Raw genomic sequence first — 25,626 nt, 5'->3', positions numbered from 1 at the left:
GACAGATCAACAGACAATAGCAAATGTTCAAAAACTAACTTACTCTTGTCTTGTAGTAGAAACTTAGGTATAATCGTCGAGCATTTCGAGGAGGGTAACTCAGTTCTGCCCTCCGTGCGGCCGCAAGCAGCCCTCGACCGCTCTCCTTCTTTCATCACGTATCTTCCCCCATCCATCCCCATCTCCACACAATCATGGACCAATTCTCAGATTCAGGAGGTGCGTCGACTAAGCCATCTACTTGCGATTGTTTAGCTGAACTAATGAACCACAGAGCTCTTTGCGATCCACAACCTCTTCTACCAGGGCGCCTACAAAGAAGTCCTCGACCACTCCACCGCCGGCTACTCCGACTCTGCGCAGCTGCAATGCCGGATCTACAAATACCGCGCACAAATCGCGCTTGGATCGGCCACTACTGTAATTGAAGAGCTCGAAGACACCGAAGGCCAGGCCGCGCTGGCGGCAGTGAAAGCGCTCGCGCTGTTCAAGGCCGGCGAGGTCGAGAGCAGTCTTGAGATTGTGCAGGAGCTCGTCGAGACCGCGGCCGAGGACGCGAACGTGCAGGTGTTGGGCGGGATTGTGCTTTATCTTGCTGGGAAGGCGGAGGATGCGCTGTTGTTGCTCAGTCAGCATGAGGATAATCTTGCCGCGTATGTCAATCTAGTTCTCTTGATTGTTGATAGTTTACTGATGGATAGGTGTATAGGGTCGCGCTGATTGTGCAGATCAGATTGGCGCAGAACAAGATCGATCAGGCGGCGAAAGAAGTCGTTCTCGCCAAACGATGGGGCCAGGATAACATGCTCGTCAACCTTGCCGAGGCGTGGGTCGATCTCAGTCTCGTAAGCCCCTTCCTCCCCCTTCTCCTCTCTCTCCCTTCTAACCTCTCTTTTGTATTCCAGGGCGGCGACAAATACCAAGACGCATTCTACATCTACGAAGAGCTAACGCAAACCCCGTCCTCCTCGAACGCACGCACCTTCGTCGGCCAGGCCATCGCCGACATCCAGCTCGGTCGCTACCCCGAGGCCGAGGACGCGATCAACTCTGCGCTCGAGCGGGATGAGTCTAGCTCTGAGGTTCTTGTTAATGCGATTATTTTGTTTACCTTGCTTGGGCGCGATTATTCGCAGTATGAAGAGTACGTTTTGTTTATTCTTTTGTGAGGTGTATATTTGGATATGTGCTGACAGCGACCGTAGAACTCTCAAGGCTAAGGATCCTAACAACGCGTTCCTGACCGACTACGAAGACAAGAGCGCGCTCTTCGACACCTGCGCGGCGCAGTACACCTCCCTGATTGTGGAGTAGACAAAATGTACAATAAATACAATATCAGTTAGCTACACGTGTATCAAAGATCCCGCATAACTCTCCCACCCCCTCCACACCTAACACCCCAACCCTCCCTCCTGTCCCCCCCGCTTACGTAATCTCATTAGGGCACAACGCAGGTGCGCCGGCCACGTTTGGTTTGGTCAAAATTTTTTTCTCCGGTTGGTTTTTCTCTTTGCTTCACCACACTGACGACCGCCAGTTTTCTTTATTTCGAATCACATCATTTGAGATATATATATACATACATACACAATGGGTTTCGGAGATCTTTCTGCTGCTTCTGGTGAGTTTTTTCTGTTTGTGTGAAGAGGAGTGTGGGTGGGGTTGTGGAGGGTGGTGGTGAGGTGTGAGATCGAGAGATTTATGGCGAATGAGGAGTATGGAAGACAGTGCGGAGGCTGAAGATAGCTGTGGAAGATGTTTGGAAGGAGGATGGAGCGAGGCTATACAATTTATACAAGACAAGAGTACTAACAGCATTCGCAGGCCTTGCCAAGCTGAACTCGTTCCTCGTGTCTGAGTCTTACATCTCTGGGTATGTCAATTCCTGTTTTTGATGAGGCATGTCCGTCGTCGTCCGAAATTCCTGAATGTCGTTGCTGCAGTAACCCTGCAGTAGCAGCTCAAAGAAGAAGAAGAGGAGAAGAAGAGAAGAAGAAGAGAAGAAGAAGAGAAGAAGAAGAGAAGAAGAGAAGAGAAGACGCGGTGTTCCGATGATGAAAATCAATGGTCCGTGTTTATGATAGCGGCTTAAGACCCCGCATTTGGCTGAATACAAACCCATGTTTAATTACATTTCTGAGCTCGAAAATGCACCGCGTCTGGCTTTTCTTCTGTGAGGTGGTTGGAGGGAGAAGGGAGGGGGAGGGGGAGTACAGGATGACGACGACGTGATAGGAGAGGAGAAGGGAAGAGGAGAGATGGATTGAGGGCTGACTGGTTTATAGATTTGCTCCCTCGCAGGCTGATGTGATTGTCTTCAAGGCCGTCGGTGCCGCTCCCGATAAGGCTACCTACCCGTATGTTACTTATGTTTTATGATGGAAGTTGTAGAAGAGGAAGGACTAACGTGGTTGATAGTGCTGCTGCTCGTTGGTACAAGAACATTGCCTCGTACGAGAGTGAATTGTAAGTTGCGTTTGTTTTACAAGTGATGACTGTTTCACCAGTGATGAGAAGAGACTAACAGGAATAGCTCCTCTCTGCCAGGTGATGCTTCCGCTGACGTTGCGTCGCTCGGACCCGAGGACGTTGCCGAGGCTGCTCCCGCCGCCGCAGAGGAGGAGGACGACGACGACGTCGACCTTTTCGGCTCCGACGACGAGGAGGAGGACGCGGAGGCCGAGAAGGTCAAGGCCGAGCGATTAGCCGAGTACCAGGCCAAGAAGGCCGCGAAGGGCCCCAAGCCTGCGGCCAAGTCGATTGTGACGCTCGACGTGAAGCCGTGGGATGACACGACCGACATCAACGAGATGCTCGAGAATCTCAAGGGGATCGAGAAGGATGGACTTGTGTGGGGTGCGCACCAGTTCATTCCTGTCGGATACGGAATCAAGAAGATTCAGATCAACCTTGTTGTCGAGGACGAGAAGGTCTCGCTTGACGATCTGCAGGCTGAGATCGAGGAGGACGAGGACCATGTCCAGTCGACTGACATTATTGCCATGCAGAAGTTGTAAGGTGGCCGTAGTTGACGTTTACTTTCATGTCTTTTAATAATATATTATTTTTCATTTGTTGCTATGAGTTTTGCCGTGTGTATAGGATAATATGAAGATTTAGTAACAACATCAGGATATAAAGAGCTGTAGGAGTAGAGATGAGTCAGTGGGTGTTGTGGGGGAGGCGTTGGCCGTGCGCGGAGTAAACTCTCGGCTCGACTTTGAATATTTTTTTGTTTTTCTCTGCTTCTGTTGCTTGATCTCTGAGCTTGATCCGGATTGTTCAGCACCCTACTACTCACATCTATTGTGGTCGATATACATATTACTGAAGAGAAACAGTCAGACAAGTCATATACAAACAAAATGCTTTCCCGCCTCAGATCATCACCACGCACCCTCCCCACACGTCTCCTCCGCGCATTCTCAACCACCCCCCCGACCCTCCTGAAGAAAACTCCGCTCTACGATCTACACCTGGCGCACGGCGCGAATATGGTTGAGTTTGCGGGGTACTCGATGCCGGTGCTGTACGCTGCGCAGACGCATGTGGAGTCGCATAAGTGGGTGCGCGCGCAGGCGGGGGTGTTTGATGTGTCGCATATGGTGCAGCATGTGTATGTTTTCTCTTACTCTTTTTTTTTTAATGCTGTGGTAGGAGCTGAGACTGACGGGGTATATTGTAGATTCAAAGGACCGGAGGCGACTTCGTTTCTGGAGAAGATCACGCCGTCGAGTTTACGTGAGTTGCCGCGGTTCCAGTCGACGCTCTCCACGCTACTTCTCGACACTGGTGGGATTGCGGACGACTTGATGATCACGAAGCGCGCCGAGGACGAGTACTACGTCGTCACCAACGCCGGCTGTCGCGAGTCCGATCTCGCCTTCTTCAAGCGCGAGCTGCAACTATTTCCGAGCGTGGAGCACGTCGTGTTGGACGAGAGCGCGATTCTGGCGGTGCAGGGGCCGAGGGCTGCGGAGGTGCTGCAGCGACTTACGCAGGATGATCTCGGCGCGCTCAAGTTCGGCATGGCAGGCCTGCTGGATTTCAAAGGCAGCGAGAGGTATCATGTCGGCCGGGGTGGGTATACGGGCGAAGACGGGTTCGAGGTCTCGCTTCCGTCTCGCGAGGCGCTTAGTTTTACGGAGCGGATGTTGGCGAGTTCGGAGGGGGTGTTGAAGATGATTGGGCTTGCGGCGCGGGACTCGTTGCGTTTAGAAGCAGGGATGTGTTTGTACGGCCACGACCTCGACGCGGAGACGACGCCGGTGGAAGGGTCGCTTGCGTGGACGATTGGGAAGAGGCGGCGCGCGGAGGGCGGGTTTAATGGGTTCGAGACCGTCGCGCGACAGTTGGCGGAGGGGGTGGACCGGCGGCGGGTGGGGATGAGGGTGCGCGGGCCGCCGGCGCGGGAGGGATGTGTGGTTTATGACGAGAGCGGGACGGAGGTGGTGGGGAAGATTACGTCGGGCAGTCCGTCGCCGACGGCGGGGGGGAATGTCGCGATGGGGTATTTGAGGAAGGGGTATTGGAAGACGGGGACGAAGGTGTTGGTGGATGTCCGGGGGAGGAAGCGGGAGGGCGAGGTTGCGAGGATGCCGTTTGTGGAGACCAAGTACGTGAGGTGATGATGTTACATATATATATATATATATAGTATAAATATACAATAAGCAAACATCGTCCTCTTAATACAGTATTAGTAAGAAGAGCGACGCCGCTGCTGCTCCGGCGCTAGTCCCAAACAGGCATGTTCAGGGGTCGACGGCTCTGATTGGCGGGCGGGCGCCGAGCGGACCGGGCCTCGATGCTCGAACTCTTTTCCTTCTGCTTGTTTTCACCTCCTCACCTCCTCCTCGACCCTCACCACCGCCTCTGCTCCCCTCAATCCGCCTCCAAACACACGCAATGCTCTTCCTCTCGCGCTCCGCTGCCGTCCGCGCGGCGTCCTACCGTTCCTCCGCTGTCGTGAGTGCTCCTGCGGGGCTGGCTGCGATCCGCGGCAGACCCGGACGGTGCTATCTACCTGAACCATTTTCATCCAACTAACCTCCGTCTTCTTTTCTCTCGCAGGCCTTCCGTCGCTTCAACTCTGACGTTGCTGCTTTCAAGGGTGTCAAGAATGCTGCTGTATGTGTGCTTTTTCTTCTTTGAGCCGCCGTTGAGAGTGCGCTTGTATCTGGGCTCTACTGACAACTCATCTTCTCTTAGGGCAAGTACACTGTCACCTTGATCGAGGGAGATGGTAAGTACCCTCCGGCATCTGCTCTTACTGCAGTTGTCCTCTTCTCTTTACTCTGTGAGCTCAGTCAGACTAACCTCTCCCCAGGTATTGGAACCGAGATCTCCGCCGCCGTCAAGGACATCTACGCCGCCGCTAAGGTACGATCACTACGATCACCCCCCCTCTCAACTCAATTCTAACACATCTAGGTCCCCATCATCTGGGAGCCCGTCGACGTCACCCCGATCCTCAAAGACGGCAGGACCGCGATCCCCGACGCCGCAATTGAGTCCGTCAAGCGTAACTTCGTCGCCCTCAAGGGCCCGCTCGCGACTCCTATCGGCAAGGGCCACGTCTCGCTCAACCTGACGCTCCGCCGCACATTCAACCTGTTTGCCAACCTGCGTCCCTGCCGCTCCGTCGTCGGCTACAAGACCCCCTACGACGGCGTCGACACCGTGCTCATCCGTGAAAACACCGAGGGCGAGTACTCCGGCATCGAGCACGTCGTCGTCGACGGCGTCGTGCAGTCCATCAAGCTCATCACGCGGCCCGCCTGCGAGCGCGTCATCCGCTACGCGTTCCAGCACGCCCTCGCGACCGGCAAGCCCAAGGTCCTGGTCGTGCACAAGGCCTCGATCATGAAGATGTCCGACGGTCTCTTCTTGCAGACCGCGCGCGACATCGCAAAGGAGTACCCGCAGATCGAGCTCGGCGCCGAGCTGCTCGACAACACCTGTCTCAAGATCGTCACCGACCCGGAGCCGTACAAGCCCGTGGTGATGGTGATGCCCAACCTCTACGGTGACATCCTGTCGGACCTCTGCTCGGGTCTCATCGGCGGCCTCGGTCTCACCCCGTCTGGTAACATGGGTGACGAGGTCTCGATCTTCGAGGCCGTCCACGGCTCCGCGCCCGACATCGCCGGCAAGGGTCTCGCGAACCCGACCGCGCTCCTGCTCTCGTCCGTGATGATGCTCAGACACATGAAGCTCAACGACTACGCGGACAAGATCGAGAACGCGGTCCTGTCGACCATCGCCTCCGGGCCCGAGAATATCACTGGTGATCTCAAGGGTACCGCCAACACCGCGCGCTTCACCGAGGAGATCATCAAGCGTCTGTAAGCGCTTTTTTTTTTCTATATTTTATCTTTCCATCTTGTAATTCCATTAGAGTCATGCCTTTCTCTTCTTTGTTTTTCATTCTAGTCCTCTATGTTTGGTAATCTAATGATCATTCTTCTATACTCATTACTCCAAACCTGCGCAGCAAAGACTTCCTAAACAGATAATAAACCCTATTTACTCTTCACTCCACCCTCCTCCCACCAAACCCAGACCTAAACCAGCGGTAGAAAAGAGTTTGGGAGCTGATGGAACAAAAAAAGGATTTTAAATCGAATTTTTTTTTCTGTTTTCTCTCTTTTTTAGCGATTTTGTTGCTGTGCCAAAGATACAGAAGCAAAGAACTGATTAAAGATGCCTGAGCAACTCACACACGCTACTATTAAAGGTAGGTTTGTTATTGTTTGATTTAGTTGTGGTGCGACGAGAGAGCGGTGGTGCAGATCGTGATTTGGAAGCGGGCTGCACAGAGTACAATACAGAGTGTAGTAGAATACAGACTGACAATGCTCATACAGACGGATGGTTCAGAGAGGTCTCTGACGAGCTCTGGCCCGGTCAGGCTATGACTCTCCGCGTGAACGAGATCTTGCACGTCGAGAAGTCAAAGTACCAGGACGTTCTCGTGTTTGAGAGCTCAAACTACGGAAACGTGCTCGTGCTCGATGGTGTTATCCAGGCCACCGAGCGTGATGAGTTTGCGTATGTATTACTGCTTGTCTTCAGTGCTGCTGCTTCTTTGTAGTAGGAGCTAACACGTGGATATTCAGGTACCAGGAGATGATCACGCACCTCGCCATGTACAACCACCCCAATCCCAAGCGCGTGCTCGTCATCGGCGGCGGCGACGGCGGTGTTCTCCGCGAGGTCGTGAAGCACGAGTGCGTCGAGGAGGCCGTCCTCTGCGACATTGACGAGTGCGTCATCCGCGTGTCGAAGAAGTACCTTCCCTCGATGGCCGTCGGTCTGCAGCACCCCAAGGCCAAGGTCCATGTCGAGGACGGCTTCAAGTTCCTTGCGCAGTACAAGAACCACTTTGATGTGATTATCACCGATTCCTCGGACCCCGAGGGCCCTGCCGAGTCGCTTTTCCAGAAGCCGTACTTTGAGCTCTTGAACGATGCGCTGACCGAGAACGGCGTCATCACTACCCAAGGTTGTGCTGTGCTTGTTTCTTTAAACCTTTATTTCCCGCTCCTGTCTCCTTGCTCTGTTTGTCCATGATTGCTAATACCTTTATTCTTTACTTATAGCTGAAAACATCTGGCTTCACATGCCCTTGATCCGCGACCTCAAGAAGGCGTGCGGCGAAGTCTTCCCAGTGGCCGAGTACGCCTACACGACGATCCCGACCTACCCTTCGGGCCAGATCGGATTCATGGTCTGCAGCAAGGACGCGAGCCGCAAGGTCAACGAGCCCCTGCGCATCAACAACCTCGAGGAGGAGAAGGACAAGTTCAGATACTACAACGCCGAGATCCACCGGGCGTCGTTTGTCTTGCCTACCTGGGCCCGCACTTTCTTGAACGAGAAATAAGTGCATAGATTGTTTTGTGTGTTGCGAAAAGTAAGAGACAAAAGTAGTTATTGTCTTGTGGGTTCTTTGTATTCTTATTAGTAGTGTAAGGCTTGAAGCCGTGGGTTCATCAAAATTGAATATTATTCTACAACTATAAATCACAGTAGAGTACCATTTACATAGAACAATAATGACTATGTATGGTTGTAGATTGATTGTATCATACAATATAGAGCATCGGAGAATACTATTCGCATAATCCTACGACATATAGATGAGAGTAGAAAGGCAAGAGTATTTATTTACATAGAGAACTCGTAACAACAACCATCCATCAGCGCTTATCTGCCAACGTTCAACAACAGCGCATTCGCTCCAGACCCGCCATTCTCACCACCCGGAACATAAGTAACATTCGGCGACTTTGCGAGCGTCGAAGCAATCTCCTTCGCGGCCTCGATCCGTCTGATCAGAATCAATCCATCGCCATTCTTATCGAGCGCCTTCGAGATCGTCTCGGCGGCCTCGGCCTCGCCCTCGGCACGGATAACCGACGCCTGCCGCTCCTGCTCCGCGCGCTCGACGACAAACCTCGCGCGCTCGGCCTCCTGCTGCGCAATCTGCTTCTGCTCGACCGCCTTTGTAAAGTCGCGGCCGAACGTCATATGCGTGATCGACACGTCCTCGAGCGCGATGCCAAACTCGGAAGCGCGCTTGACGAGGTCGTCGCGGATGCGGGCGGACACAATCTCGCGCTGAGTGATGAGCTCGGCGGCGTCGAACTGCGCGACGATCGCCTTGAGCACCTCGTTTCCGATCGACGGCAGCACGCGCTCGTCGTAGTCGAGTCCGAGGTTCTGGTAAATATGCGGCAGGCGGCTAACCTCCGGACGATGCAGCACGCGCAGCGTGAGCGAGACCATTTGTAAATCCTTCGAACCGGTCGTGGTCGAGATGTTGCGCGGGGTGGTGCGGACGTCCATGATCACCGCGCGCTGGAGCCAGGGAATCAAAAAGTGCGTGCCCTCGGAGACGACGGTCTGTCTTACTCCCGAGAAACGGTCAAAGATGACGGCGCGCGTGCCGCCTTGGACGTCGTAGATCGACGACTGCACGAGCGATGCGCCGATGGCGACGGGAAGAGCGAGGCCTGGTGAGAAGTCAGTCAGCATGTAATTCCTTAAGCAGCACATTGAATCGTAAACAAAACAATCAAGCATTATACATACGATACACCCAAGTTAAAGCTCGAACAGACATGATCTCTTTTGTATTCGTCCAAACTCGTTGTTGTAAATCAGAAAAGCAGAACCTTCTTCGTCAGAAAACCGTCCAAAAGTTCTCTCTCGCTCTCTCAAAGTCACGTGATATTTTACACTCATATCACGTGAAAGCACAAACCCCTCGATTGACGGGCTGTCAGCCAATGAGCGCGGAGGTAAAGAAAGCGTCGGGGAGGCGGCGGCCACCAAAGAATTCGAGAAGGAAAACTCGGGACTGACTGCTGCTCGACTTCTGTCTTGTTTATCTTACCTCTCTTTTTATCAACTCATTCAGATATAAGCAAATGTGAGTGGATGATAGTGCTGGAAGAATACTGGAGGAGGAATTTTAGGAAGGAAGAGAAGAGAGGGACTGACGTCGTGTGTAGTATTTCAAGATGGGTGCTCCGGAACCGCATGGATATATGGGATGGTGGGGACACATGGGTATGTCAATGATCTCTTGATTTTCATTGCATTGCAGAGACAGCTACGTATCATCTGTCTGCGGATGGTATCGTTGCTGTCTTGCGAGGTCATCAACTCGGACGTTTACTAACCTCTCAAAACACAGGTGGCCCTAAGCAAAGAGGTATCTCCAACTCCAATCTTTCTTCTCACCTTTTATTTCCACTATTGTCATCATCATTACTCTCTAAAAAAACGGTATCTAACAAACAACCCAAGGAATCGTCACCTACGCCGTCTCCTCGTACGCCCAGAAGCCCTTCGCCGGCGCTCTCTACAACGCCTTCTTCAACACCTTCCGCCGTGTTTCCTCGCAGGCTCTCTACGTCGTTCTTCCCGTCTCTGGCCTCGTCTACGTCGTCAACAAGGCTCAGGCTAGGTGAGTGTTTACTATTTGGTGGTTTCGATGGTGGAGAAGATGCGATTGCTAATCATCGATTTGTGTAGAAACGAGTTCCTTTACAGCAAGGCCGGCCGCGAGGAGTTGGAGGCTATGATGTAAATAGCTCAAACACTGTCTATCAATCTATAGCGAATAGTGTTTAGTTGTATACTCATATCAATTATCAATTACAGTCATCTATTTGATCATATCATATCCTCATGCTTATATACGTGATTATATTCCATGCATGCATCCATCTACTCTAAAAAACAACACAAACGTAACGCCAAACCACAACCAGACTAAAAACATGAAGCAACAACAACCCTGTAAAACCTATGCAACTTATGAAAAAAACCATCTCGTCACCGATCCAGGTTCAGATACGAAAACTCCTTATGCAGCGGACTAGACGAGCCCGTGGTCGCGGTCGACTGCGGCGTGCTTATGCTCGCGCTCCCGCTCAGCATCGTGCTGCTCGAGCTGCTGCTGAAAAACACGCTGTCGTCCACGTCCCAGTCATAGTCTACTTTTAGCTGGTGGCTCGTGATGCTGGTTTTGCCGGGTGCCGCGGCGGCGGCGGTGGTGCTTGTCGTTGCTGTTTTGTCGGAGGTCGAGGTTGAGGTTGAGGAGGTAGCGGTAGTGGTGAGGTCGGTCGAAGGTTGGTCTACCTCTAAATCAATGTCGATATCATCATCAAAATTCACGTCCTCCTCATCCGAAGACTCATTGAACGGCTTCTGATGCTCCCGCACGTTCCATTTCAGCGTCCGACTGACCGACTCGATATAATCCATCGGCCCCGCCGTCACCGTCGGGAACGGGTACTGCGACGCCGTGACGGTGACGTAGTCTCCCGACTTTAGCTCGACCCTGTGTCTCCCGTCAAACGACGCCCATGCCGTATTCCGTGCCCCGCGCGGCACGCTCACTTTCAGCAGCATACTGTCCGGAAGCAGCATCGGCCGGAACGACAGCGTGTGCGGACAGATCGGGGTCACCGAGATTGCGGGGATTTCCGGGTGCACGAGCGAGCCGCCGGCGGAGAGGGAGTATGCGGTTGACCCCGTCGGGGTCGAGAGGATCAGCCCGTCGGCCTGGACGACGGTGAGGAGATGGTTGTTTCCGTAGAGCTCGAGCATCGAGATCCACGGCGACGGGCCGCGGTCGATGACAATCTCGTTGATGACCTCGAAGGTCTCGGTTTGGTGGCCGCCTTTGTAGACCGAGCATGTGAACCGCATGCGCAGGCTGACGTTGAAGCCCTCGTCAAAGACGCGGTTGAGATGCGCCTGGTGGTCTTTGTAGGCAAAGTTCGTCAGGAACCCTAGCGAGCCGAGCGAGAACGCGAGCACGGGCGGGACGATCCGCTGGAACAGCCAGGAGGTGTAGAGCACCGTACCGTCGCCGCCCAGCGTCAGCACGAGATCAAACAGATCCGGCATCGACCGCGTGAGCTCGGGCGTCCAGTACCGCAGATTCGACTCGAGCCGCGCATCGCTCGCCAACAGGCCCGCGGCATCGAACCGCTTCGACATCCGCAGCTTCGCGTCGACGTACACACATACTCCGCGCGTGAGAATCAGCCACGAGGCAAGTTGCCGCGTCAGCAGGATAAGCGAGTTGTCGCGCGCTTTGGTCACGATCAGGACCGACCGCAGGTTGACCTTGATCGTCGCCTGTCCGATCCGCTTCGCGAGCTCGCGCACGCCCGTGGCGGTCTGCACGAGCGACGAGTGCGAGAGATGCGAGAACGAGTCTGCCGAGAACTCCCGCAGCGCAGCAGACACGTCAACCGCGTCGTCCAGCCGCGAGTGCACAAAACACGGCTTGCGGAAGTAATCCGTCAGCCCCTCGAGCGTCGACGACAGCATCGCGTCCGGGGTCTGGTGCGAGGTCAGCGGCGAGCCGCCGTCGTGGCTGGCGCGCCGGGAGCGGTCGATTGCCATCGCGATTGATTTCGGAAAGGTCACGACGTTGAGATTCGGGGGTGGCGAGCCGGGCTCGTGGGCGCCGCTGCTTATCGGGCTCTGCAGCTGTTGCGACGAGCTCTGCGCCATGGGGGTGGGATGTAGTGGCCCGGGGGTCTAGCAGATGCCCGACGCTGAGAGAGAGACTAAGAGCGCAGAAGAGCAGCAAAGCAGATGCTCAACGGCAGCAGGTCAACTACAGCGGTCTCAGAAAATCAGCAGCGGTGTTGTATGTGGGGGAAGAAGCAGGGCGGGCGGTGGAGAGCGAGAGCCCTCGAGCTTTCTTTCGGGTAGCGGTCGAATTCGGTTTTGCCCAAAGTTTCCGCCAATTCGATTGACACCAGACCCGCTTCTGCTGACACAAACACCGCGGTTCGTCCGGTATTTCTTGCCGCTTTGTGCTTGTACTGGTTTATATATATCTACTCTATGATTTGATATAGCATTCTTAGATTGTTCTCGCCTCAATGTACCACAGCTAGAAAATTCGTAATCGTAGTCGTCAAGAGTCATGGATAGAAAAGCCTCCTCGACCGACTCCTACCTACTGAGCAGCAGCAGCAGGAGTAGCCTCAGTCGCGGCAGGCACGGGCGGCATGTTGCGCTTATACCCGACCTTTTCGAGTCCGAGCGAGACATAGCCCGACGCGAGGCTGACGCCCTTGTCGTACTGCTCCTTCACCTGCGACTTTGCGACGTCGGTCTTTGCGCTCACGACCTTGGTCGCGGACTCAATCTGCGCGTCGATCTCGGTCTGGAACTTGAGGTAGACGACCGGCGCGGCGAAGGCAAAGATCACGCCTGCAATTTGTTGTTAGCCGTTGACAATAAAACCAGAGAGAAAGAGAGAAGAGAAGAACATACCGGCAAAAGCGAGCGACCAGACAGAAACATGCTGCACCATCTTATACACAAACCACGACGCCACAAACGCAACAACAGTCGTCTGCGTGTTTTCGACAAACACAATCTTCTGCACCTCGACCAGGCCAAAGTTGAGCAGCACAAGCAGCTCCTCAAACACGGGCTCGACCACGTTCTTCGAGATCACAAAGTACCCGCCCGCCGTGCGGAACGACGACACAAACCCTGGCGATTTCTTGATCGTCCGGCCCGCGAATTCAACAGCCACCGCAGCTACACAATTCTCGTTAGCAATCTCTCCCTCACTTTGACTTTTACCACACAGAAAAAGAATAGACTTACTGCCAAACGCGATATACGCGGCGTTAAACACCAACTTGACCACATTCACGTACTTGAACACCAGCAACGCCGTAACCAGCGAGCCAAACGCGATCCCGGACTGCGCGACCTTCTTCCACGTAAGCAGATCGGAGATCAAGGTCTTGTACTTGTCAAAGGGAGCTAGAATTGTTATGGTTAGTTATCCAGTAGATCAGTCACACCGCATGAGGATGGCTTCTCTGCTCTTCTTCCAGAGTCGGGTGGTATAAACAACCACCTTCTGCCATCCTCAATTATCATCAAAAGCAAATCAAAACACTAAACAATCAATCATCGTCAGCTAAACCCACTCCTCCTCACCGCACACCATCTGCTCGCGTGCACACACGCAAAAAAACAAGATACGACGCACCATACGAGTCTCCGTCTGCGCCGCGACAGGGACGGGTTCAGCAATAGGCATAGCATCCGACATCTTTCTTATTTCTTTCTTCTCTATTATCAATTTCGTAAAGACACAATCCGATTCTCTTGTCGAGGATTATCAAACTACTAAACAAGTCAGGTTGATGAAGAACAGAAAGGAATCAGTGAGGGAAATTGCGCCTGACAACCCAAAATAAAGCCCTGACAGCCAAACTCAATCTTTCCTTCCTCCTCCAATCAGTAACATTCGACCTACGTCATTCACGTGCCAATCCTCCTCTCCTCCTCTACTCTACTCCTCTACTCTTCTCGACTTTACATCTTCTTGTAACTTATTATATACATTACTAGCCACAGCTTTCTCAATCAGCACACGCACGGCTAAAATATCAACATGCATAACGTAAACTCCCACTCCGAAAACTCGCAGCAATCTTCTTCGTCCTCTCCTTCCACTATCTTACATTCTTGTCTTTTCTTTTCATTTCATCCACCTATGACTCTAGTCCCTCAATAGACTTGTTGTTCCGCCACTTTCCAATCTGCTTAAATCCTCTATATCATCTCGTTAGCATCAGCCCACTTCTCATCTTGAAATACTCATCAACACTCACCTCGCCAAATCAACTCCCTGCAGATCTCCCAACCCCTCCGCCTCGTGTGCACCCTGACTAGCTGCGGCCCCAGACAACGAAGCCGTCCCGCTCCCTGACGCTCCCCCCGCAACCGCATTCACCGCATCAAACAGTATATTCCCACTACCATTCGTCCGCTGCGGCGACGGATACGCCTTCCCGTCGTCTTCCTCCTCGTTATTCCCCGCTCCTGACCCTGCCCCCGGCCGCCGTATCCTGTACGGCGACACCTGCTCATTCGCAACCGGCGAATTGTCGTACTTGGATGGCGAGTACTCCTGCTTCACCGGCGTAGAAAGCAAGTGCATAAAGTTCCAAAACTGCGCAGGCGAGCTGTTTGGTAAAAACGACGACGGCAGCTGCTTCTGCTGCCCGGACGACGGAGGCGCCAGTGCTAGCGCATCCGTCTGCCGACTCACTATCGGCGTCTTGGTCTCGCTGTTACTCCGCAACCCAAGCGAGATCGGGCTTCCCGTCGAAGCCACGCCTGACGATGACAGCTGTGAGTGCTGAGACTGCTGCTGCTGTTGCGGCTGTTGCTGTTGTGGCTGCGACTGCTGCTGCTGTAGGTGCTGCGAGTTGTGCTCGTTTGCAGGGAGGGTCGCGGGACCCGATGCCACACGCTTGTGGCTGTCGCTGCTACTCATGTCGCCCATATTGCTGTTGTTGCTGTTGCTGTTGTTGTTCATGTCATTGATATTGTTGTTGTTACTGTGACTGCTGTTGCTATTCCCGCCGTTATTGCTGATCATGTTGTTGCTACTCCTGTTGCGGTTGTGGCTGTTGTTGTTGCCTCCGTTACTCGTCAAGTCGTCAAGAACAGAAGCTTGTGCCGATGTCGCTGAATATCCCCCATCACTCGTTAGTATACACTCCTCGCCAGAAAATTGAAAACGCGGCTCGCTTCCTCAAAACATTCGCCCTTCATCTCGGTGCTGCGTAGACGTCCTGACGGCCTGGATTGCCTTAATTGCTTCATGCTGATCGACCCTGATATACGAAAAAAGCTCTTGTTTTTTAGGCCATCTCATCAGCTCGAAATCTTTATAGAACCTCATTCCAGCCTCACATTTCCGTCTTCAGAGTCTGATATCATCTCTTCGAGCTCTTCGGCCGCCTAAGATCGTCTATCGCAACATTCGAAGGTGGTTGACAGTGAGGTAGCGCGCGCTTTTCCACAAAAAACTAAAACAGAAAAGATTAAGAGTAGAGGAGGAATTTACCTGGTGTTTGCTTAGGCGGCGTGCCGTACACCGCCCCTGACAGCGATGATGAACTGCTCACAAGATTCCCGCTCGACAGCGGCAGCTGCGACCCCGCAAGCGGCATGCCCAGGTTTTCAATCGAATTCACAGTAGGCCGACCATGTCCCGCAAACAGCGCCGCTCCTCGCCGGCGCGACAGCTCCTTATCTTGCAGCTTCTTGATGTACTCGTCCCGGTACTCCGGGTTGATCTGCCACTTCATACCTTTTCCGGGCTCGTCCGTCGCCCGCGGCACTTTCTGAAACGCTTTACTAAGCGACAGGTTATGCCGGATCGAGTTCTGCCAGCCGGTCTTTGCATGTCGGTAGAACGAGTAGTGATCCGAGATCCAGTTGTAGATCGCCGCCAGCGTCAACTTGCCTTCCTCGCTCGACAAAATCGCCTGCGAGATCATCGTAGCATAGCTGTACGGTGGCTTGATATCACGCGCCTCGTCCATACTCAGATCATTAAACGTATTATCAATAGTCTCCACCCCGCGCACTTGAGGCTTGGTTATGATAGCAACGCCCTTCGGGTAGGCCACAGACGAATTCGTGGGCGGCGCACGAGTCGTAATCATCTCGGACTCGTCGTATTCCTGCATCCGTCCACTGTGATCGATCTCGGCCGGAACCTGGTCCGGAAGCACAAACATCATCTGCACACCACCAATGTCTAGAATACTGCCGCTGTGGAGCGCCTGCGTCCGTCCGCCTTTGTATGTGACACCATCGATCTTGACGCCATTGCGGCCCGTGACTTCAATGATCCAGACCCGCAGGTTGAGGTCGTAGCGTACTATCGCGTGCTTCCGAGAGACAACTTTTGTGGGACCGAGATCAATGTCTACTCGATCAGGATCAACCTGGCCGGCTACCGGCTCAGAATACCTACCGATCGTGACACTCAGCTCCCGGACGTAGTACGTCCATGTCGCACCTATCCACAGTTTAGCAATGATCTCCTAAACCATCCTAGAAGAGTGCTATTTATAACAGTGGAGTAGAACTCACCCGCAAGCTTAGCGTAGGCTTGAACGTCGGTGTTTGAAGCCGAATTTGCGTTCGCGTAGTCGACAGCGACCTGGACCAAATGATCCGGCATCGACAGATTTTGAATAATTGCATTGAGATTGTCTGGCTGCGAGAGCGAGGGCTCGTCATCGAAAGTAGACTGCGATGGTTTCAAAACGTAAACATTAGTACAGATCGCTCAACGAAAAACATTACCGGACGTAGCGGAAATGAGATATAGAAAGAGAATCACTGGAAGAGACGGAAAAACACACCTTTCGTTTTCTACTCTTGCGATCAACCGGCGGAGCGGGCGCGATGTCGACTGGAGGAGGTTGCACTTGTATTGGCATACTGTATCGATTGTGCCGGGGTCGTTTTGATGGCGAGGACATTTCGGTTCTAGATCGAGAAAAGAGCGCCTGTTAGACTAATGAGACAAGAAAGAGAGGAGGTGGTGATGAGAGTGTCGCAGACGCGATGCGGCAGGCAGGCGGGCGCAAACAAGAGAGAGAGACAACACAACGAGGAGAGGATAGTGCGTGATAGAATCAACAACGAGAACGAGAACGGCAGCGAGCAAGACAAGTACCCAAGACACCCTGTTTGAACAAACAACAAAGACGACAAAAGGAGACACAAAGGCTAGAAAGACAAAGAGTGCGGGTTTGCGATGGAGGAATCAAAAGGCCAGCGGCATTGTCACCGTCCAGAAGACGTAAGCAAGCCGACAGGCCACGAGCACACCCCCGAGCACAAACAAAAAGAAAAAGAGCAAATAAAGAGAGAAAGGAAGGAAACAGACAACATTAACAACAAAAATATCGACAGATCGCGGTCGACGAGCGATGGCAGAAGGCTGACGTACAGACGAGAAAAATCTCGGATCCTTGTTTACAAATCTCCTCGCTCGTCTTGCCGCTGCGAGAGAAGAGCGCCCGGGCTGCGGGGCAGACAAGCCGGGTGCAGGGAAGTGCGCGCGGAGAAGGACAAGCAGGGGATCAGGACAAAAGTACTTACGTTGTGGGTGCTGAGGTGCGAGGAGGAGCAGGCGAGGAGAGTGATGAGGTTGTGGTGGGAGGAAGGAATGTGTGAAGGAGGTGGGAAGAGCAGAGGAGAAGGGTTGGCTCAACTGCGGTGTGGATTCTCCCTGCGAGCGAGCGGCTTATCGTTACAATAAACAAACAGCACACGCGTTCACATTCGCGGCATCCAGCGCAGAGAATGTGTGTGAGGAAGAGGAATTAGATGCTATTACTATAAGTGGTATGGATGGGTGTAAATGCTGTTATTCTGTCTTTCTCACTCGTCGCCGAGACAGCCTGAGCCTAGCGAGATGGTGAAGTGCTGCGGGCGCAAAGGTGGCGAGTCCGCTGTTTTGTTTACTTATTTTTCACGCTCTTTCCGCCTCCTGCCGACAGCATTTAATACAAAGAAGACTTCTTTCTGTGCTTTACCGCATAGAAATACAATTTCAGAATAATCTCACTTCAGAAAGAAAACACTCAGATCCCGACTCTGAGCGGATGCCGCACCCGCTGCCCTCCTCGACCAGGCTCAAGAAAAAAACAAACACAAACGTAAACAAACCCTTTCTTCCTTCTCCTTCACCTTCTCTCCTCCTTCTGCTCTCTCGCTCTTTAGGGCTTTCGGAGATCTGCGCTCGGTCTCCCTAACCAGAACCCGAACCCACTATTTCTCTCTTACTCAGCGCTTACTTTATATGTCATATTCTCTTAACTATCTAGTACATCACCGCAAATAGCAATTCACATAAATCCCAACCTTCTACGCAGGTCGCTGAGTCTTGTAGCTCGTCTGGAAATCAGTCCAGCTCTTCTCAAAATCGTTCAAATCCGCATCCCACAGATCCTTCGCCGTCTTCTTCAACAGCGTATTCAACTCTTCTTCCTTCGCGTCTCGCTCGCGCTCCAGACGCTGGAATCTCTCGCGCGTCAAGGACCAGATTGGCATCTATGTCAGATTCAGGTTAGCATCGTGGATAAAGAAAGAAAGAAAGAAATCAGTAGAACATACCCCCAGAAGATAATCGTAAGCAGAAACATCAACATCCCCGACAACCCCATCATCTTCCTCCTCTGCCTTCTTCGCCGCCTCCTCTAAATCCTCCTCATCGTCCAGAGGACCGTACTTCTTCTTCTTCGCAATCGGCGGGAACTTCAGCTTCTTCAGCTCAAGCACAAGCTCCACCCGCTTGCGATTTGACACCTTCAGCTTATTATCGATAATCATCTTCACAAACCGCGCCTGCGCTGCCAGCTTCTCAAGGTGGTCCGTAAACACCCCCGCGAGATGGTCCTTCCGTCGCTGGTAGTAGTCGAGACGAACAAAGTAGAAATCCTTCAGAATATCCTCCACCGTCTCGTACTTCTTGATCCGACCGTTCGCATCAAACGCGACCATGTTGTTCATACTAATCGAGCTCGTCAACCGGAACTTATTCAACAATCCCTCTGACAATGCCTTCGCCATCTCTTCCTCGGACAGCACAACAACAAACTTGATATCCATCTTGTGCTGCTCCGTCATGTCCTTGATCCACGGTCGCTGCTTCTCCGTCCCTGCCATACCCGCAAGCAAAAACTCCTTCATCGTTACCGTCCACATCCGGATCGGCAGCTCGGTGATCTCGACCGTCGTATCATTCGTCTGTCGAATCGTGCCAGACACCTTGTACTTGTCCGTCCCCACTTTCTCAATCGTCCCGTGCCATCCACGATACCACGGATCCATCGGCTTCAACATCTCGCCGCCCTTCATCATCCGCCGGATGTTGTCCACAATATCCATCGGGTTGTAGTTCGGAATCGACGTACTCCATCCCGTACCAATTCCATCCGCGCCGTTAACAAGCACCATCGGAATCACTGGCATATACCAATCCGGCTCGATCCGCTTCTCCTCCTCCGTCATATAACTCAGAATCGGCTCGTCGTCAACATGGAACACCTTCCGCGTAAGCGGGTTGAGCTCAGTGTAAATATAACGCGGCGCTGACGCATCTTTTCCACCTGTCGCGCGCGTACCGAAAATTCCCTTGGGCAGCAACAGATTCAAGTTGTTGCTTCCCACGAAATCCTGCGCCATACTGACAATCGTCTGCACAAGCGAGGCTTCACCATGGTGGTACGCTGAAACCTCCGAAACGTATCCTGCCAACTGCGCGACCTTGATACTAGACTTCAGATTACGCTTGAAGCAACTGAACAGCACCTTTCGCTGCCCCGGCTTTAATCCATCAATCACCGACGGAATCGACCGAATGTTATCAGCCATCGAAAACAGAATCAGCTCCTTGTTGATGAAGTCACTGATCGGAACCTTGGGCAACGTCGGATCAAGATACGTTCCCGGCTTGAACAGTCTCAGCCACTCCTTTCGCTCATCCGCTTTCTTTTTCGAAAATGCAAGATCAATCAGCTCCTTATCTCCTTCCTCCAACGCATGAAACTGCTTCAGATGCTTATCCAGCTGCTTAAAGTACTCTCGTCCCTCCGCTGGCGTCGACGTTCCCAGACCCTTGTAGTACTTGTGTTTCCACGTACACTTTGAGCCCTCAGTCTCCTTCCAAGACTCATACTCTGGCATCGTGTAGAACGGAATCGTCGTCACCTTCTTGCCCTTGGTAATCGTTACCTTCACAATCGGCGTAATGAACTCAATCAAAAACCCAGGAATATCAAGCAGTCCAGGGAACGTTGACTCCAAGAAATTGATCAACAATCCCTTGATGTGACTACCATCGTGATCCTGATCAGTGAAAATCATAAGATGTCCATATCGAAGATCTCTGGTGTTCGAATAGTTCTTCTTATGCTGCAATCCCATAATCTGCTTGATCGCCTGAATCTCGGCGTTCTTCATAATCTGATCATGAGACGCTTCACGCACGTTCAGTAACTTTCCACGAAGAGGATAAACTCCATAGTAATCTCGCCCGACAACACTGAGTCCAGCAACAGCTAATGCCTTGGCTGAGTCTCCCTCGGTGAGGATCAGCGTGCACTTGTGTCCTTCTCTGGTACCAGCCTTGTTGGCATCGTCGAGCTTGACAAGACCAGTGATTCTGTTTCTCTTCGATCCATCAGTCTTCTTCAAAGCCTTGTCGGCGTTGGCAGTCGCAATGTCCAACAGACTGTCAATGATACTCGAGTTGACCACCTTCTTCAGAAACGCATCAGACGGAACACACTTTGATCCAAACGCAGAAGGACGCGTCGTCAGCTGCTCCTTCGTCTGCGATGTGAACGCAGGGTTTTCGATCAAGCAATTCACAAACAAAAACATGTTGTTTCGAATCTGCTGCGGCTTGATCGCGCTCGACTTGCTCTTCTTCTTCACGACTTCTGTGATCTTGTTTACAAGCTGATCGCAAACATAGTTGACGTGAGTACCACCAGAGGAAGTAGCTATCGAGTTGACAAATGAAACCTGGTTGAAGTTTCCATCAGAGACCGCGAATCCAATCTCCCATCGATCATTGACGACCTCATGAACAATAACAGGTTTGGGACCTTTTGGCACCGCCACCTTTGACTCCTTCGCATCAGACTCAAACCCACTTTCGTCATCCGATTCGGACTTTTTGATAATATCCTCCTCTTCCTTGATAGCGGTGTTGGCAGACAAAGCGGTAACATACATCTCCATGTACTGCTTGAAGTTGCGAATCATCAATCGGTTGTCGTTAAGATACACCTTGATGTTCTTAACCGATCCAGCCAAATCATAAACTCGTCGTTTCATGATGCCAATCAAGTCATCGTCAAGCTCAGTCATTCCAAATAGTCTCAAGTCTGGCTTGAACGTGATCCTTGTGTACTGCTGTCCACTCGCGTTCGAGGTGATCTTGGGCTTGCCGACTTTCGACATGTTGGAATTCCAAACCTGCTTGTACTTCTGCTTTGTGTTTTTGTCCGCAGTCTCAACGATGAACTCGGTCGAGTAGATGTTGCAAAGCTTTGCACCGTAACCATTACGACCACCGGTAACTTTCTTTTCGTCGTCGTCGTAGTTGCTCGACGTGAGAAGGTTACCAAAGATGAGCTCGGGAATATACATGTTTTCCTTCTCGTGCATCTCAATCGGGATACCGCGGCCGTTGTTGTACACCACGATCTCGTTCTTTTCCTTGTCGATCGAGACCTTGAGAGAGTCCATGTCGGGATCGCGAATCTTGTTGTCGGCGGCGTTGACCAGAATCTCATCAAAGATCTTGTAGAGACCGGGTACGAAGCGGACGTTTCTTTAAATAGTCGATTAGTATTTGGCCGCTCTCTCGAGCAATTAGCAGGGTGAAACTTACCTATACACCATGCTCTGGGAATCAGAGTCAAAACTCCACATCAACCGCTCAGAGTATTCGATAGACCCAATATACTAAGTATCTTGTTAGAGAGCAGTAGAAGAAAACAGGCGCACTATGGAGACAACATACGGTATCGGGGCGTTTCAAGATATGTTCGAGTTGGGTGAGCTACAGAGATGATCTCGTTAGTACGACGATGGAGGGACAGTTTTGTAGTAGAATCATCTTACCTTTTGATAGGTCTCAGAGCCAGACTTCTGAGTACCCGACTTCTTTGGGGGAGGCTTCGCAGGCGGCGTTCCTCCAAACGAGCCATCATCGTCATCACTACCTTCATCAGAGCTAGGGCCCCCCTTAGCCGGCGCGGCTGGGGACGAAAGCTTGTCCATGACATTATCAAGAGGAGTCAGAGGCTTTGCGCGGGGTTTAGCAGCAGTCTTGGGCTTCGGATCAGCCTTTGGCTTTGTGACCTTGGCAGCTGCGGGTGCTTTCTTTGGCTTTGCGGCAGCGGCAGTCTTCTTCACGGCCGCCGGTGGCGACATTTCAAAGTCACTGCCAGAATCGTCATCTGAAAAGATCGAGGTGGTCTTTGGCGCGGCTTTCTTCATGGCCGCAGCTTTCTTTGGCGCAGGCGCCTTCTTCGCAGGAGGCGATTCAAACTCAAGCGAGTCCTCGTCAGAGAAGATCGAGCTGATTTTGTTGGACTTTGGTGCAGGCGCAGGCACAGCTTTCTTCGCAGCAGGCGCAGCTTTCTTTGCAACAGGAGCCTTCTTGGTTGCGCTAACTTTGATCTTCTTGGGCGGGGTCATTTCAAAATCGTCGTCTGATTGCTCGTCAAAGTCAAAGACCTCGTCAGAGTCCACGACGGTTCGCTTGAGAGAAGCAGCGGCAGCAGCACGGCGCGGCGGAGCTTTCTTGGGCTGAATGATGGAGAAAGAAGGTTAGCGGACGGGAATATAGAGATTTGGAGAAACAAGAAAGAAGAGACACTCACAGAGACCACAGGCGAATAGCTCACGTCAAAATCCTCGTCGTCCGAAGACAGAGAAACAACAGGAGGCGCCATTTTCGACACTTGCTCAAACTGAGATACAGAAGATGTGAAAAACCTAGTCGAAGCAGGCTGTGGGCGAGAGCGAGGGGGAGAAAGAAGAGGAGCGTGCCAGCGGACAGTTGCGGTTGCGAACTGGGCGCGTCGAAAGGCGGCCTGGGTAAACAAACCAAGAAGGGAAGTGCGCAAACTGCGGTTATGGCATAAGTGCATAGGAGGTTGATGATATGTCCAGTGCACTGCTGTGGCTTCGCTGGCTCGGTTTAAAGAGCGTAAAGAGCAGTCAAAAAGATCAAATGAGTTTTCAGTAGATGTTCAGAGTATTATTCGCTTATTCAGAACAGCAAATCAGGGTGTTTTGGCTGCTGTCTGGCTGTGATATCTGGAACCACGAAATCTGCGCAGAGTGAAAAAGCGGAAAAAAGAAATTTCGAAGGCGACGCGAAGAACACGCGTCGATCTATCAACCGTTGCGCACTCGGAAGTGGGCTTTGTACCTTTCCTTCTATTTATAATGTGCAGTTTACTGTAATTGTGGGTGCTTTACGAAGCTGGGATGGAGCTATATAATAGATGTATCTGATGTGTGTATTACTCAGATCAGGAGCTACTTGGTGCCTATAGCGGATACTAACAAAGCCATATATGCAGCAAACAAATACCAATACCCCCTCCTCATACAAAAAACGATTCAAAAGTCATGAAAAAAGCCGACAAAGTACGCCAAACAAACCTATGCATTTCTAAGTAAAACATGTCGCACAGCAAAAAAAGAAACTACTCCTCCTCACTGCTCGACGAGATATCGTCCTCAACTCGCCCGTACCCGGTGTACCCTCGTAGACTTATCGGGCCGCGACTCGAGACTGGAATCGGCACCGGCGCACGCACTTGTGGTATCGCAGGTGGTTGCCGCGGTTGTCGAGCAGGCTGTGGTTGTGATTGCGGTTGCGATCGTGGAGCATCGTCCTCGTCCTCGTCCGATGAAGATTCAGGCTCCTCGACTTCCGCAGCCGCAAATCGGGCCTTGGCGGAAATCGGCTGTCGTAAGGGCTGTGAAGAGGTTGATGCCCGCAGCGGTACATCGTCGTCTTCGTCTGACGATGCTGAGGACGACAAGTCCGCATCGCCATGCTTCCGCGCCTGTGCTCTGCCTGACGGTGTCCTGTCATCCTTCTGGACCGAAGGCGACGGCACGCGGACCTGTGCTCGAGGAACGGCAGAGGTCTGGTCGGACGACGACGCAGGTAGGTCGTCTAGTGATGGCAGATCGATAACCCGCTCGTCTTTGCTTCGGCGGACGATAGGTTCTTTTGTGGGTGAGGTTGAGGAGGAAGAGGCGGAGGAGTTTGCTGAGGTTGCGGAAGGTTTTTTGGGAGCTGATCGTGAAGTTTTCAGACGGATGACGTTCGAGAGACGTTTTAATTCAAAGGACTGTAAATGGAAAAGTGTTAGAGACGTGCAGTGCAAAGTAGCAGGGCGGTGGACCTCACATTTGTAACCTCGTTGTAAATCAGCAGACAGTCGACATCTTTGCCTTCTGTGCTTTGTCCGGTGAACGTGAACGATTCTTCCTTCTACACAGATGAGAATCGATTAGCAACAATATACAAGTAGATACAAACAGTGAAGCGCGACATACTTGGATTCCGGGAGACCGGAGAGTAAACTCGGAGCCAGATCTGGTTAAGACGGAGGGCTGACTGTCGTCGACAGACTCGGGCTTGAAATTGTCTGAGACGTGAAATCAAGGCCTTGTGAGCACATGTAGCTTATAAAAGACAAAAAGAGCAAAGCTGCTCTCAGTCAAGAGCATAAGAGTTTACATACATCGCAGAGCAAAGAGCTGGTCGGAGGACGCAGGCTCGGCAAAGCTTCTGCTCACAGTGATGGGATACTCGCCATTTTTCGACGGATCAATCATTGTCTCGGCTGACAGCGGTCGAGAAAAGAGCAGAGCAAGAGAAGAAGCAACTCAGATCAGGGACCTTGTAGATGAGAATACCAGAAATAGAAAATGATCTGCGTTGCGCTGTGCAGCGGACTCCTTTCCCTTCTGATTCGATATCCGGAAGGCTTCTCAGCGCAGGACTTCGGTAGCCGGTGGCGGGGCGGACAGGCAGGTCGACGGAGATTAATCAGAGCTTCGGTAACGCGGCAGGTAACGGCTCACGTAACCTACGAAAGACCAAAGACCCACTCGGGAAGCAAGAATTGCAGCCTGCTATTATTGTCGAGTAAATAACAGCAGAATCGGCTTATCGCTCGCTGTTGGGTGCTTGATGGAAAACGTTCGCGGGAGATGTCATTGCACTGACGTCTAGACGTCTAGTTGCTCCTACTTCTACACAACCACAGCTAATCCTTTACACTCCACACATCACTTTTAATAAAAGCACGACTACCACCTGTATTGCCAACCCTCTAATAATACACTGAGCAGAGACAAATAACTTAAGACACACAAACCTGCTGCAACCAGCCAAGCTGACTGATCTGCACCTAAGGTACCCGACCCGCACAGAATAAGCGTCGTCAACGACCGCCATGCGATCACGACACAATAAATTCTCGATAAAATAATACACAAAAACAATGAGAACGACTAGAATCTGTTTGAACTGAGTACAGGGCGCGCCTGCCAGCTGTTTAATATCCTCGCAGTTTAGCAACATCAAATGAGTTCGAACTCCACCCGGACGCCGATCACCCAGACTGATAACACCTCAAATACCTGCAGTCCAGCTGGCGACCAATAGGATTGAATACGACATTTACA

At 52.1% G+C, this 25,626-nt stretch overlaps 13 protein-coding genes across 13 annotated transcripts; 6 read left to right on the top strand and 7 right to left on the bottom strand.

The window, feature by feature from the left end:
* Nucleotides 1–122: 122 nt before the first annotated feature.
* Nucleotides 123–1,357, top strand: BZA70DRAFT_281545 (putative coatomer subunit epsilon). The gene is made up of 5 exons (XM_064913136.1): nucleotides 123–219; nucleotides 275–653; nucleotides 710–845; nucleotides 906–1,144; nucleotides 1,206–1,357. Exons 1-5 carry the CDS (start codon nucleotides 195–197, stop codon nucleotides 1,312–1,314), a joined length of 888 nt encoding a protein of 295 aa, XP_064767161.1. The 5' UTR covers nucleotides 123–194; the 3' UTR covers nucleotides 1,315–1,357.
* Nucleotides 1,358–1,423: 66 nt separating this feature from the next.
* On the top strand, nucleotides 1,424–3,188 carry BZA70DRAFT_281541 (elongation factor 1-beta). Its single transcript, XM_064913135.1, has 5 exons — nucleotides 1,424–1,624; nucleotides 1,828–1,876; nucleotides 2,289–2,360; nucleotides 2,422–2,469; nucleotides 2,537–3,188. Exons 1-5 carry the CDS (start codon nucleotides 1,594–1,596, stop codon nucleotides 3,018–3,020), a joined length of 684 nt encoding a protein of 227 aa, XP_064767160.1. The 5' UTR covers nucleotides 1,424–1,593; the 3' UTR covers nucleotides 3,021–3,188.
* BZA70DRAFT_249797 (aminomethyltransferase) lies at nucleotides 3,177–4,749 on the top strand. Its single transcript, XM_064910688.1, has 2 exons — nucleotides 3,177–3,619; nucleotides 3,689–4,749. Exons 1-2 carry the CDS (start codon nucleotides 3,369–3,371, stop codon nucleotides 4,629–4,631), a joined length of 1,194 nt encoding a protein of 397 aa, XP_064767159.1. The 5' UTR covers nucleotides 3,177–3,368; the 3' UTR covers nucleotides 4,632–4,749.
* Nucleotides 4,750–4,802: 53 nt separating this feature from the next.
* On the top strand, nucleotides 4,803–6,588 carry BZA70DRAFT_281537 (isocitrate dehydrogenase subunit 2). The gene is made up of 5 exons (XM_064913134.1): nucleotides 4,803–4,971; nucleotides 5,077–5,133; nucleotides 5,215–5,248; nucleotides 5,333–5,385; nucleotides 5,437–6,588. Exons 1-5 carry the CDS (start codon nucleotides 4,912–4,914, stop codon nucleotides 6,352–6,354), a joined length of 1,122 nt encoding a protein of 373 aa, XP_064767158.1. The 5' UTR covers nucleotides 4,803–4,911; the 3' UTR covers nucleotides 6,355–6,588.
* BZA70DRAFT_281532 (Spermidine/spermine synthase) lies at nucleotides 6,589–8,026 on the top strand. Its single transcript, XM_064913133.1, has 4 exons — nucleotides 6,589–6,742; nucleotides 6,873–7,056; nucleotides 7,125–7,510; nucleotides 7,608–8,026. The coding sequence occupies exons 1-4, from the start codon at nucleotides 6,709–6,711 to the stop codon at nucleotides 7,889–7,891; spliced, it is 888 nt and encodes a 295-aa protein (XP_064767157.1). The 5' UTR covers nucleotides 6,589–6,708; the 3' UTR covers nucleotides 7,892–8,026.
* Nucleotides 8,027–9,166, bottom strand: BZA70DRAFT_281531 (band 7 family-domain-containing protein). Its single transcript, XM_064913132.1, has 2 exons — nucleotides 9,103–9,166; nucleotides 8,027–9,023 (listed from the first exon to the last, which is right to left on the bottom strand). The coding sequence occupies exons 1-2, from the start codon at nucleotides 9,131–9,133 to the stop codon at nucleotides 8,215–8,217; spliced, it is 840 nt and encodes a 279-aa protein (XP_064767156.1). The 5' UTR covers nucleotides 9,134–9,166; the 3' UTR covers nucleotides 8,027–8,214.
* Nucleotides 9,167–9,346: 180 nt separating this feature from the next.
* BZA70DRAFT_201434 (ubiquinol cytochrome C reductase subunit 8) lies at nucleotides 9,347–10,229 on the top strand. The gene is made up of 5 exons (XM_064910131.1): nucleotides 9,347–9,442; nucleotides 9,534–9,582; nucleotides 9,710–9,727; nucleotides 9,823–9,982; nucleotides 10,051–10,229. The coding sequence occupies exons 2-5, from the start codon at nucleotides 9,534–9,536 to the stop codon at nucleotides 10,103–10,105; spliced, it is 282 nt and encodes a 93-aa protein (XP_064767155.1). The 5' UTR covers nucleotides 9,347–9,442; the 3' UTR covers nucleotides 10,106–10,229.
* Nucleotides 10,198–12,228, bottom strand: BZA70DRAFT_281526 (ATP-NAD kinase-like domain-containing protein). The gene has a single exon (XM_064913131.1). The coding sequence runs from the start codon at nucleotides 12,046–12,048 to the stop codon at nucleotides 10,354–10,356; it is 1,695 nt and encodes a 564-aa protein (XP_064767154.1). The 5' UTR covers nucleotides 12,049–12,228; the 3' UTR covers nucleotides 10,198–10,353.
* Nucleotides 12,229–13,723, bottom strand: BZA70DRAFT_281525 (Reticulon-domain-containing protein). Its single transcript, XM_064913130.1, has 4 exons — nucleotides 13,564–13,723; nucleotides 13,165–13,326; nucleotides 12,823–13,095; nucleotides 12,229–12,759 (listed from the first exon to the last, which is right to left on the bottom strand). The coding sequence occupies exons 1-4, from the start codon at nucleotides 13,619–13,621 to the stop codon at nucleotides 12,503–12,505; spliced, it is 750 nt and encodes a 249-aa protein (XP_064767153.1). The 5' UTR covers nucleotides 13,622–13,723; the 3' UTR covers nucleotides 12,229–12,502.
* A 459-nt stretch (nucleotides 13,724–14,182) lies between these two features.
* Nucleotides 14,183–14,959, bottom strand: BZA70DRAFT_268527 (uncharacterized protein; the record flags this gene model as incomplete). Its single annotated transcript, XM_064911171.1, has 1 exon — nucleotides 14,183–14,959. The coding sequence occupies one exon, from the start codon at nucleotides 14,957–14,959 to the stop codon at nucleotides 14,183–14,185; it is 777 nt and encodes a 258-aa protein (XP_064767152.1).
* Nucleotides 14,960–15,407: 448 nt separating this feature from the next.
* On the bottom strand, nucleotides 15,408–16,820 carry BZA70DRAFT_268526 (fork head domain-containing protein; the record flags this gene model as incomplete). Its single annotated transcript, XM_064911170.1, has 3 exons — nucleotides 15,408–16,393; nucleotides 16,468–16,627; nucleotides 16,743–16,820. The coding sequence occupies 3 exons, from the start codon at nucleotides 16,818–16,820 to the stop codon at nucleotides 15,408–15,410; spliced, it is 1,224 nt and encodes a 407-aa protein (XP_064767151.1).
* A 1,349-nt stretch (nucleotides 16,821–18,169) lies between these two features.
* On the bottom strand, nucleotides 18,170–22,723 carry BZA70DRAFT_201510 (DNA topoisomerase II). The gene is made up of 5 exons (XM_064910132.1): nucleotides 22,027–22,723; nucleotides 21,926–21,964; nucleotides 21,794–21,867; nucleotides 18,505–21,733; nucleotides 18,170–18,441 (listed from the first exon to the last, which is right to left on the bottom strand). The coding sequence occupies exons 1-5, from the start codon at nucleotides 22,603–22,605 to the stop codon at nucleotides 18,256–18,258; spliced, it is 4,107 nt and encodes a 1,368-aa protein (XP_064767150.1). The 5' UTR covers nucleotides 22,606–22,723; the 3' UTR covers nucleotides 18,170–18,255.
* A 797-nt stretch (nucleotides 22,724–23,520) lies between these two features.
* Nucleotides 23,521–25,167, bottom strand: BZA70DRAFT_201384 (RNA polymerase II transcription elongation factor-domain-containing protein). Its single transcript, XM_064910130.1, has 4 exons — nucleotides 24,678–25,167; nucleotides 24,490–24,581; nucleotides 24,341–24,421; nucleotides 23,521–24,281 (listed from the first exon to the last, which is right to left on the bottom strand). Exons 1-4 carry the CDS (start codon nucleotides 24,769–24,771, stop codon nucleotides 23,625–23,627), a joined length of 924 nt encoding a protein of 307 aa, XP_064767149.1. The 5' UTR covers nucleotides 24,772–25,167; the 3' UTR covers nucleotides 23,521–23,624.
* Between the last annotated feature and the right edge of the window lie 459 nt (nucleotides 25,168–25,626).

Source organism: Myxozyma melibiosi (assembly GCF_037950935.1).
Source record: "Myxozyma melibiosi strain Phaff 52-87 chromosome Unknown BZA70scaffold_9, whole genome shotgun sequence".
NCBI classification, from domain to species: domain Eukaryota; kingdom Fungi; phylum Ascomycota; class Lipomycetes; order Lipomycetales; family Lipomycetaceae; genus Myxozyma; species Myxozyma melibiosi.
The sequence above is the reverse complement of the archived record's forward strand: the minus strand, read 5'-3'. Positions and strand labels throughout refer to the sequence as shown.